The sequence below is a fragment of the Mustela putorius genome, unplaced genomic scaffold (assembly GCF_011764305.1).
Source record: "Mustela putorius furo isolate JIRA1106 unplaced genomic scaffold, ASM1176430v1.1 tig00003845_pilon_pilon_pilon, whole genome shotgun sequence".
NCBI lineage: Eukaryota > Metazoa > Chordata > Mammalia > Carnivora > Mustelidae > Mustela > Mustela putorius.
This window is the reverse complement of record NW_025421998.1, coordinates 58,424,822-58,437,112: the sequence shown is the minus strand read 5'-3', so window position 1 is coordinate 58,437,112 and position 12,291 is coordinate 58,424,822. Positions and strand designations below refer to the sequence as shown.

The 12,291-nt window shown below is 37.1% G+C and overlaps 1 protein-coding gene across 1 annotated transcript in view; it reads left to right on the top strand.

Annotated features, from left to right (window-relative positions):
* The window catches only part of HIBADH (3-hydroxyisobutyrate dehydrogenase), a 106,276-nt gene that overhangs the window by 85,944 nt on the left and 8,041 nt on the right, over nt 1-12,291 (top strand). The window contains exons 5-6 of the mRNA XM_004762551.3: nt 5,626-5,759; nt 7,792-7,868. Coding sequence (XP_004762608.1) covers nt 5,626-5,759; nt 7,792-7,868 — 211 coding nt within the window. The remainder of the gene's footprint in view (nt 1-5,625; nt 5,760-7,791; nt 7,869-12,291) is intronic.

Genomic DNA, 12,291 nt, shown 5'->3' with positions numbered 1-12,291 from the left:
TAAGTGAACATGCTATTACCTTTAAAATAATCCTACTCCAAAGTTGAGCTTTTTTGATAAGCTGGAAAACACTGTCTTACTTAGTATTCTTGGTTATTTTAGTAACCATTGATTTCTTCTCTGCTCACCTCTTAAAAAGACAATGAACATTTATCACACACATGTTATATGCTAGGTGCTGAGATTCAAACAGCTCTTGCCCATAAAGATCCTTATAAGACACACCAGAAAAATCATTGATTAGAGTAGTGTAAGTGCTTTATTACAGATACCACTGGGAACGTTATAAAGATAGAGAAAGGGGATTATGGTCGTGAATTGCTTTTTAGAGTTGACTTGAGTTGAGCATTGGAAGATAATTGGGAGTATGCCAGGCAAAGAGGGCCAGGGAATTTCATACAAGGGAGTTGCCCAGGAAAGGCGTGGATACATTAAAAAAAAAAAAATCACTACACATACCAGCTACTGTAAATAGTTGGGTATGTCTAGCATGGTGGTTTTTGTTCCAGGGAATAGATGAGAAAACCAGAGAAGTGGCTAGAGCCCACTGACAGAAGTAAAACTTAAAAAATCAGAAGCCATTTTAGGAGAAAAAAAAAAGAAAGTTCATTGTTTCCTATGACTCAAGACCAAAGGGAAGAGTGAGTTGTGTAATTCTTTTTGGTGAACATAAATGCACAAGTACTTCAGAAAGAATAACTTTTACTTAATAGAAAACAGTAGTGTGGGATGCCTGGGTGGCCCAGGCAGTTAAGCGTCTGACTCTTGATCTTAGCTCAGGTCATGATCTCTGGGTTGTGAGATCAAGCGCTCCATCAGGCTCCCCACCGGACCTGGAGCCTGCTTGGGATTCTCTCACTCCTTCTGCCGCTGTCCCCTGCTTGAGCATGTGCTCTCTCTCTCTTAAAAAAAAAAAAAAGAAGAGGAAGAAGAAGAAAGAAAACGATAATGAGACGCTATGTACAAATACTGAGTAATAGTGAATAATGTCTTCAGCTGCTAGTTATGTTCATGTTGACACATAATTTGAAACTTAAGCCTGTTTTGGTTTTTAAAACAAATAAAACTGCCAAAGATTGAGACACAGATAAACATAAACTATTGGACTGAGATGATTATTGTTAATGTTGATCTGTATTGTGGGTAGGCTGAATTAGAAACATATATAAAACAAGAATTGAATTACCTTGAAAAAATTACCTCTGCTTTTGATACAAAAATATGATGAACGTTTTCTATTTGATTTACCATATCCCTCATAAAGTAACCATGAGAATTTTTAAACCGTGTAACTCAATTTAAGGAAGAACTCCATTTCCCTTGAGGCTGCTTTATTCCACTCCCAAACAGTGTTTGCCAGGACCTCTAAGATACTCAGACCCATATTTAAAATTCATTGTGAAATCTTATGGTTTCATATTTGTTCTTAATCCTGATCCTCAGTTTTTTGTTTTTTGTCTAATAAGCAAACTTGAGTCTGTTGTGAAGAGAAATAGGGTTTTGTGTGTATTTAGATAATAGGCAGAACTCAGTGTCCATATGTAAAACATACAAAATCATTTGCTCAGTTCATGTTGTTTTAAACTGCTCTGAACATGGTCTTCAAATAGATTGACAATACCTGTATTCTTTTTATTTTATTTATTTTATTTTTTTAAAGAAAGGGGGAGGTAATCTTTTTCTTTTCTTTTAGATTTTATTTATTTATTTGAGACAGAGAGCACAACTGGGGAGGAGGATCAGAGGGAGAGGGAGAAGCAGGCTCTCCACTGAGCAGGGAGCCTGATGCAGGGCTTAATCCCAGGACCCTGGGATCATGACCTGAGCTGAAGGCAGATGCTCAACCAACTGAGCTACCCAGGCGCCCCAGAATACCTATATTCTTGTCAGAGTTTTCAAAGCTTACCTGCAGTTGATGGCAAGACCATTACTCTTTTTTTTTATTTAAAGATTTATTTATTTATTTGACAGAGATTACAAGTAGGCAGAGAGGCAGGCAGAGAGAGAGAGAGGAGGAAGCAGGCTCCCTGCTGAGCAGAGAGCCCGATGCGGGACTCGATCCCAGGACCCTGAGATCATGACCTGAGCCGAAGGCAGCGGCTTAACCCCCACTGAGCCACCCAGGCGCCCCAAGACCATTACTCTTTGAGAACAGTATTTCTTTTTTCACCCTTTCTCTTCCTGAGAACTCTTTAGCCTTTCAATGATGGAGGTAAACAGATGGGAGGAAAGAGGGAATCAGGTTTTGGTGGCTGCTGTCCTCATCCATGACACTTGGTACATGATGTACACTTTTGGCCTTTACTTCTGAGTAGGTGGTATGTGTCTCTTTTCCCTAACTGTATTTTATACCTTTTGAGGGCAAAAGACTGTGTTTTATACCTACTATGACCTTTTATTTTGGACCTTCTGGAATAGTTGTATTTTAAATATTCTCCCATGCACAAGGATGGAGCAAATTGCTAAAGGCACTGAACAGATAATTGCTGATGATATTTTTCCTCTTTGAACCTCCAGATGACCATATGCAGACCTCTCCTGTAGTATGCATCTGTCTTTTACTCTTTACAGTTGTTTGCCTTCTCTCTTCTCCCATCTCCATATACATGTGCACACACACTTCCACCACCGCAAAGACTAGGTTTCAAACTCCTTGAGGACAAGGATATTTCTTCTTCCCAGGGTTAAGAACCACTGACAGATGGCTCTCCAGTGGTCACATTTTTTATGTCCACCATAAATAGGAGTGGAAGGAAAGAAAGAAGGAAGGCAGTTTAGGTAATGGAGGCTTCTTGTGATATCTTTGACAGAAAGAAAGAGGCTGACTTTGAGACTTGGATTAGATTTAAAGTGTTTCTCCCCGCCAAGGTTGATTGAAATTGAAGTAGATTCCAGGAGAAGTGGTAGGTGGCTGTCCTTTTAAAAACAGGATGGTCCAGCCACCTACTTTGTATGGTTTGGACATTTGCCTTTTCATTTGTACAAATGCGTTCAGTTTTTCTGATTCTGTGGTCATGGGAGAGAAGCACTGGAGTTGTAAATGCTGTAATACAATTAAGTACAGGATATATTTTGATTTTGTATATACAGTTACTAAAATGTAAAGTTAAAATACTCCCAATATTCTAGCAACTGTGTAAGTGTGTAGTCTGTTTTGGGAAATAGACTTGAATTAAAGTGGCATGACAGTATAATAAATGTATTATTTATTACTGATAGAATCCAAAATCTGTACAGGATCTTCTATAATCTATAGAATGTCTTTTTTTTTTTAAGATTTATTTATTTATTTAATAGAGAAAGATCACAAGTGGGCAGAGAGGCATGCAGAGAGAGAGGGGAAACAGGCTGCCCGCTGAGCAGAGAGTCCGATGTGGAGCTCGATCCCAGGACCCCAAGATCACGACTCGAGCCAAAGGCAGAGTTCCACCTTCCTAGATAGTATTTCCTAAGCTCAAAATGGTTCCATTTATTTTAGGATTACTTAGATCTTAATTTTTCTTTGCAGTGGGACTAGGCTTCATAGAGTCACACATTTAGAGGAATGTGTATGGAAGACAGGATTTGGTCCTGAAGAATTCCAAACCTTTAGAATTACCCAGTTTAGTAGGCCCTGACATTGGATTGTGGGCTATGAAAAAGTCCTAATAATGATGCCACCACCTTGAGAGAAGGAGTGTGGAAGTACCACAGACCTCTGACTTGAAAAATGAGTTGTTTCTTTTGTGGTCTCTTGCTTAAGTAACTTATTTCTTCTTTTTGAAGCATGTGTTTGAACAAGTGAGAAAGTATACCTGTCAAAAGATTAACCAGCTGAGAACCATCGTCAGCATTAATTTTCCTTTAATAAATGACTCTCTGAAGCTATTTAGTAATCTGTAATCTAGATACAAAGCTATGACCTATGATGGATAGTGCTGGATTTGTTTGTAAGGTTTGACTTAAGTTGTCTACTTAATTCCTAGGTCAGAGCAACAGGATTAGGACTAAGGGTGGTTATGTGGTTTGAATAAAAATGGGTATAGAAATTGAGCAAAAGAATTGGAAAATAGTAATGATGATCTACCATCTTAGTGAAGTAAATTAGAAACTAACAAAGTGACAGTCACTTAAACTTCAACATTATAGAATGTTCAAAGAACACAAACTGGCTAATTAAAAGCATTTGTTATAATTGGGTTTTGTACATAACCATTTCCAAAGTGTGTCTGAAAATATTGTGAAATGTAATTTAACCTTATGCGTGAGCATCTCAGGCTTTCATAACACATGGGCACTCCCTTTTCCACAATTATTTGGCTAACATAATGCTGACCTCTTTTGCTTTTAATGATTAGTTAAAATAGCATCAACTGTAAAGTGGAAAAGGCTGCTTGGCTTGGCAATAGCAAAATATTCACAATTTCAGTGAAATATGGATCTCTCCACTTGGGCTTTTTATATATAAACTATGTATTTCATTGAATAAATTAAATTAAAAAGTAGGCCATTACTTGCAGTTGTCTGTTCTAATGGCCAGGTTTGATACATGGCACAGACAATTACGATTTCTTTATTCCTAGCTGTACTATAAAATAAAGTGTAAAGGCAAAAATCATACTAATACAGCTCTCCCACATGCTTTTCTGGTTTTGATCAACAAAATCTAACTTGAAAATTATGAATTAAAATTTCTCTAATATTAAAAACAATAATAATACTCTTGGTTTTATTTAGAGTTAATAACAATTTAGATGAATGAAGCTTCCCCTCCTTTTTTTAGGATATGCCTAGGACAGGTTTTGTGTGCTAACCAATCATTTCAATCAATGAATATGCATCAGACCTTTGTTAAGAGCTGTGAAGGAGTAGCCAGACCAAAGCTCATTTCTTCTTCCTGCTCACAGCACTAGGAAGAATTGCCCAAAAGGCATATAGGAGGAAGGAAAAGAAAAATCATATAATATTGATTGGAAAATGCACATCAGAATAATCAGTCTAAATAAGCAACTGTTTTCTTTACCTTGAAAAGGACTCTTGCCAGGGGAAAGAGCCAGGTCTTCCACTTTGTAGATATCATCTGCAAATGGTACACGGAGAGCAAGCAAATGGGCCGGAGACCCCCCAAATCCAGACTTAGGCAGCAGACCCCTCTGGCTGTTCTTGTACTGGTCAGGGCACAAGTTACCTTTTTCATATACTTTCTGTTACTGGATAGATTTCTTAGAATAATAGGTGCATGTGAATTAATGCATATTTTAGTTTCCCATATTACTCATGCCATGAACTGAGAATAAGAGTTTGAATCTGTAGGTCCCTTTTGGTTTAGGATTAAACTCCATGCTACTTAATTTTCAAAATATTCTAGAAGAGGGCACCTGGCTGGCTCAGTCTGTAAGCGTGACTCTTGGTCTTGGGGTCATAAGTTCAAGCCCCATGTTGGGTGTAGCGCTTCCTTAAAAATACACACACACACACACACATTCCAGGAGCGATTTAGACTATCTTTTACATGCCTGACATAAATACAGTTTGGAGGCAAGATATTTTTATTTGTTTTGAGATTTTCTGTAATTTTATTATCTACTTAAACACTTGAAGAAATGTGTCCTTTTGTTCTATCCCTTTACCCCCCAAACCATTCAGGTGTGGGAGCTGCTCGGTCTGGGAACCTCACATTTATGGTGGGAGGAGTCGAAGATGAATTTGCTGCTGCCCAGGAGTTGCTGGGGTGCATGGGCTCCAATGTGGTGTATTGTGGAGCTGTTGGGACCGGGCAGGTAACATCTTTACGTTAATGACACTGACTTGATGATATAGAATTGGCTAATGTTTATTTCTCTTTCCAACCACATTCGTATTCTTCTCAACTCTGTTCAATCTGTGGATTCCTTGCTGAGAGTTTTTGTTTTGTTTGTTTTTGAAAGAGAGAGAAAGTGCGCATGGGGTTGGGGTTGGGTACGGGCAGAGGAAGAAGAGGAGAGAGAGAATCCCAAGCCCATGCCCAGTGTGGAGTCCAACTCCAGGCCAGATCCCACGATCCCAAGACCCTGGCCTGAGCCAAAATCAGGAGTCAGATACTTAACCGACTGAGCCACCCTGGTGCCCCCTTTTTTGCTCAGATTTTCTTAAATTAATTTGGAATAAATTAGTTTTCCATCATTCCTGTTGGCAGACATCAGCCAATTAACTATTTAAAAAGATGTTGAAAGTTCCATCATTCAGATTCTGATGTATCATCCTAGTGACCACAGAAATCATTCTTAAAACTGCTTCCATTTGAAGTGCTCGTGGAATCTGAGTTGCTGTTATCCTCCATCTAATTATTTTATAAGCTCTGTCTGTAATACAGTCAGGAAGAAATAACCTACACACTTTAATTTTTTTCTTGAAAAGCAAATAATTTTCCTTTAGAAATATATCAGTTCTCTAATCAGATAGAGGCGAATGACAACACTGAACTCTGAAATCAAACTAGCTGTCCCCCTCTCACCAAAACACATGCTCTCACTAGATCTCCCCTCATCTTAATCCTTGGTCCTGGTCACTGGCATCCTCCTTATCTTACTCAAGACTTTGGTATTATTTCAGATATACCTATTGTCTCCATTCTCTTGTCCAGTTGCCAAGTTCTGCTGATTTTTGCTTCAGTGTCTCTCGTTGTTGACAGTCTTCTCTATTCCTCACATTAACTGGTCCAGTTTCTCATTAGCTCTGTGTACTCCTCAGAAACCGTGGATGCCGGGTTTACTGCTCTGCCTGACACTATAACCGAGACCAACTCCATTAAGATGTTTGTATACATAGACATCCCCATTCTGAAACTTTGAATAGATGCCTATTTTCTGTCAGGTCAAATTTTAACTCTCCACCCTTGCTTTCATGGCTCTTACCCCAGTCTTAACTATTAAATTTCTCACCATTCCTTAAAACATATGTACATGAGTCACTTTTCTTACTGCTCTCAGGAACATCCCATGCTCTGATATATTTAATCCCTCTTACATATTTGTCTTTTTCTTTGATCTCCTCCTTTCTCTCTCTTGCCTATTTAGATTCCTGCCTGGCCTTCTAAGAGATGGGTTTCAGCTCCATTTCCTCTCTGCTTCTGCCCTCAGTGATCTTGGAGTTTCTACTGTCTCTGTCTTATAGCCATACAATTTTCCACTCAGTTGTTTTTGTTCGTGTGTTTGTTGCCTTTATCTTTATTGTGTTAACTCTGTTGCCCCAATTAGAATGTCAGCCCCATTCCATAAAGAGCACTTGTGCTTGGGATTTTGTGTATAACATGATGGCTAGAGCTAACACTGCTGTATGATGTATATAAAAGTTGTTAAGAGTAAATCCTAAGAGTTCTCACCACGAGGAAAAAAATATATATGTACACGTATTTTTTTGTATCTGTATGAGATGATGGATGTTAACTAAATTTATGGTAACCATTGCATGATGTGTGTCAGTCAGATCATTATGCTGGACAACCTAAAGTTACACAGTGCTATATGTCAACTCTATCTCAATGAAACTGATAAAAAAAAAGAGCAGTCATGCCACATAAGATCGATCGATCGGTATGCCTTATAGTCAGAGCCCACAGGAGGTGCTTGGTCACCACAGTGGGGTTCTGACCCAGTGGAAGGGTCTGCTCCCAGATGACCTGGTAAGCTCAGAAGGAAGCATGTGGCACCACGTTCCTTTGCCCATTTGAGAGGATCAACAGTTAAATGCTCTGAGAGTTGGGTAAAAAACAACTTCCTGTGAGCTATGACTTGAAAATAAAAGGTATTTAATATGTACTCTGTTTATTTTCAGGCTGCAAAGATCTGCAACAACATGCTGTTAGCTATTAGTATGATTGGAACTGCTGAAGCTATGAATCTTGGAATCAGGTTTGTTGACTATATATTTTCATGTACTAACAATTTTTATGAGCTTCCCTATTTGATTTTCTGATGTTGAAAAAAAAGTTCATGAGAGATAAATGAGTTGATCCAGGAACATTATGAAAGTACTTCATTATTGAACTTTAATAGACTTTGCTTATTTGACGACCAGTAGGACCCTGGAGAGCATGAATACTCTGCCATAGCCATAAAATGTATTGTGCTGTATGTTCGAAGTTACATTATCCCTTTTATATAGGAGCTCCATTTCTGCTATTGTATTGAAATACAAGAAACACTTTTACTATAAAATTTAAGCATACTTTGGCAGTGTAGGACAAATTTGTATAAAACAGCATTTTAATGTATAGTCACTTCCAAGTGTTATCATACCACATGACTGGTTTTATGTATCTACTTTAAATATAGTCTCCAAAATCTACATTAAAAGGGCCCTCGGCTTTTTAGTCTTGGGACAAACTGGATGGCAGTCATAGAGCTGCAGCTCATGTGCATAATTCTTTCATTTTAACTTGCTTGTGGTTTTGTTACTTTACCTTAAGGACCTATCTTTCCGTTAAAATAAATTGGCATTTATACTTTGCTTAAAGTGATTCAGGAATTTTGTTCTCCTGTGATGATCATCATCCTTTAGAATGCTTAAGGTTAATGTCTTAATTTTAGCCTTTAATCTTTTGGGTTAGGAATGTTACATATGATTAATCACCTAATTAATTTTTTGAATGTTTTGTATTTCATGAAAATAAATTTACGTTTCTTACTTTAGAAAATGCTTAATTAGGCAGATGCTTTATTCAGGTGTTTTCTTCACACTTCCCCCGGCTGCTTACCAGATATATCACAAATCAGAATATGTTTCATATCACAGCTTTTGATAAAAGCAATAAAAAGAGCCAAAGTGCTTGAGATATTTTTTAAAACACAGTAATGGATTCACATTTCCTCTTAATTACCATATCAAGATGCCGTTGTTTATTGAATTGCCCTTGTCTCAGATGTTAAACTATCTTGACCTATTAAGTTGTCATGTTGTAATTGAGATAAAAGAGGAATTTGCTTTGCATCAGTGCTAATTGGTTTATCAATATCCTGTACCATTTACATTTTAAAATTGAATGTCTGTAAGATGGTAAGGCATATCTGTACAAAGCCGTAATAAAACTGGTAGTATACAGGGAACTGTTCAGAGTGGTGTGTACTGTAGCCAGTTTTAGGCTATGGGTCACTTCCTCATAAGTGAGAAACTTGTTACCAGTAACTTGTTTTCATGTCTGTCCTCTAGACTAATTTCATGAAAGAGGAATATGTAAACTTCTGGAACCAAAACTGCATACAAAATTAATTGGTGTTGACAATAGGATTAGAGCGTTAGGATGCATATGCATTTTCAGAATTTTATCTTCATTCTTCTGGGTATAAATGAATAATAAAAAAGCAAAAGCATAGATCACCTAGGCTATGCTCTACTGAAATTTCCCTCTCTATCTTTGCCAGTTTGTTTTATATCCTGCTTCTTATCTGAGCATCACTGGATCAGGGTATTCCTGAGGCACAATGATACATCCCCTGGTCTTCCTCAGATAATGTTCCTAGCAAAATTCTTATTAGATGGTCACTTGCTATTCTAAAATGAAATTTTTATATGGTTAGTGCTTATAGAAGTCTAACTCCAAACACCAGGTAATAAAGAATAGTATGAAAGTCACTCGAATCAAATGAATTGAATAAATGTGTACAATGAAATATATACATTGGCTATTACAGTGAATTGTGATTACAAAGAGAAAATGAAAAGTGATAAAATCCCAAATAGAAATGTTAAGAGCAAAAGCAACAATAGATTTTCCTTTATAATTGACCTTAATACACTGTGATAAAAACAGTGTTTAGAAAGATGAACCTTTTAATGTTTAATTTTTTTGGAAACTGTACATACATTAATTATGTATATATCTATATTTAAATATCTTTCTATATACACACACATATATATTTATATAAATTTGTACCATTATATATTTATATATTTACATATACTACACATAAAGAACGGACACAATTAGGAACTCCCTAGTTTTACTTAACTGTTATAATAATTTGTAAGTTTCTGGTGCTTCCGGTTATACTAATGGGTTGCTTATTTTCATAACATTAGGATTTTATCAGTTTTGTCTTACAAAGACTTTCAGTGGGTTGAAAGTCCTAAAAATGATGGCTTTTGCTATTGTCTTTGCTCGGTGGTTTACAGACGTGGTTTAAAATGACAGGATTGTTCTCTAATAGAGTATAGAGAGTGGCCACGATTTATTGAGCTTTGCAAGGTGAAAGAGAAAATTGGCATCAGCAACATAAATTCCCAAGTAGTAAATTCCCACAAAGTAGTATAGCATCCAAGTGGCTCAGCCACATTTATATTCTGTTCACTCTGAAGTGAAATTTTTTTAGAACATTAATGTCAACATTTACAAATTGAGTCACCTAATCCTAGGAAGTGATCATTTCTGATTAACTTCATCCTCATAAGTCAGCATTTTTCCTAGAATGCTGTTTCCCATTTTTTTTTAAAAACTGGAAGAATAAAATCTTATAGTTTAAAACTCTTATTGACCCTATGATCTTTTACAGTGATTCTTTATGGATGTTAGTGAAATTTTTAAAATGCTATAAAAAAAGTGAAGTATAAAAAATATGGGTATACAACATATTTTGAGAATCTTTTTTATTGGACCTTTCTACCTTCCAGTTGGGTTCTAGTTGGAACTTAGAACGTTAGTTTTCTGACACCAAAGGTGACCTGCTTGCATTAGAGAAGTTTTATTCCTGTGCATCAGGAAGGAAGAATTGTGATAATGGAGGGTTTGTTACTGTGTTTTTATTTTTGCTCCACTGGAACTGACTTTTTGTTTTTCTCTTTATTCGATATTAGTGGTGTAGCAGGCCATTTGCATTACTAACCAGGGAGGGCCCAGGCCCCTCTAGCAACAACCACATTGTCTTCTTCCCACGTTAAAGGAAACTTAAAACAGTTGAACTTTTGGAAGGCTGTTCAAGATGAGAACTTTCCCACAAGCATAATTTTAGTTTCTTGACTACTGCCCTTTGGATGCTGTTAGGTTTTCATTTAGGTGATGATGACCTGAAGCCTCTTAGTTGTATACCTAATCCATACGCAGTAGATACCAAGTGGCAAAAGATTCATAATAAAAGTTTGACCGAGTTTCTTAATAAACTGACAAAACACCATCGTATTGGCTTATTGACTATTAAGTTCACTACCTGTGTAATGCCATGAGACTCGGGATGGTGGGATTTTGGGTGTCTGTCCATACCTGCATCCCAGCTCCACTACAGACTTAAGCTTTCTCATCTATAAAATGACAGAAATAATAGTACCTAGCTACAGGGTTGTTGCTAAGATTAAATGAGTTGATCCATGTAAATCTTTGAAAGCAGTTCCTGGCGCATTATTATGCTCTATGTGATAGATATCGATGTGATTGTTGGCGGTGCTGGTGGTTAGTGTTTGAATTGAGTTTTACTTTTAAAGTAGTTTCTTCATAGCACTTTTCACCAGCTGTTGTGTCTATTTGTGTGTTTATTTATTGCCTGTCTCCCCAACTAGAATGCATGCTCCCTGAGAGGGGTTGGTTTTATCTGCTCATTGCTACATCTTAAGGACATACCTAGCACATAGTACGTCCTTAGTGAAGGTTTGTCACATGGATGAAAAGGGAAGAGATAGAGAAGGGAGACACTTCTCTTGCCTCAGGTGAACGTGACCTGTGTGTATGTGTCTCAATGTGCTCATTCCTGGAAGGCAGACACAGCCTCTTCTTAGCTTCTTTACTCTGTCTCCTTGGCTCCAAGCACAGTGCCTGCACATGGCAGATCCTGTAAACAATGATGAGTAAGTGAATGATTGATTAAAACTGACATAGTCTTAAGTATTTCATTTTCAGATCTGTTTCTGTGATACAAACATCTCAGTTTAGTGACATAATTTGTTTTGTTCTTCCATAAAACCAGACACCATAGATACTTCTAGAGAATAAAAGGTCAACAAACTTTTTTGGTCCTTTTTAAAACCCTCAGTTACGTGAAGGCAAACATTTGGATTCTCTTTAAAAATATTTTTTTTTACAGTGTATGCATCATTTTTACTTCTCTCAAAAGTTCATTTAGAATTCTTGTGATTTAAAGGTGAGTAGATTTGACACAGTGACGTTTGTTTGAGTTGTATTATATATGCGGTCAGAGCAATGAATTCATTCTCTGTTTATATCAGAGAACATTCCAGCAATTGTAAAGCCACATGCATGCACGCGCACACTCTCGAACCACATCCAGTGGCAAGTTATTATGGGGACTGACAGACTGTCATCCTTTTGATGGCTTGAGCTGTATATCT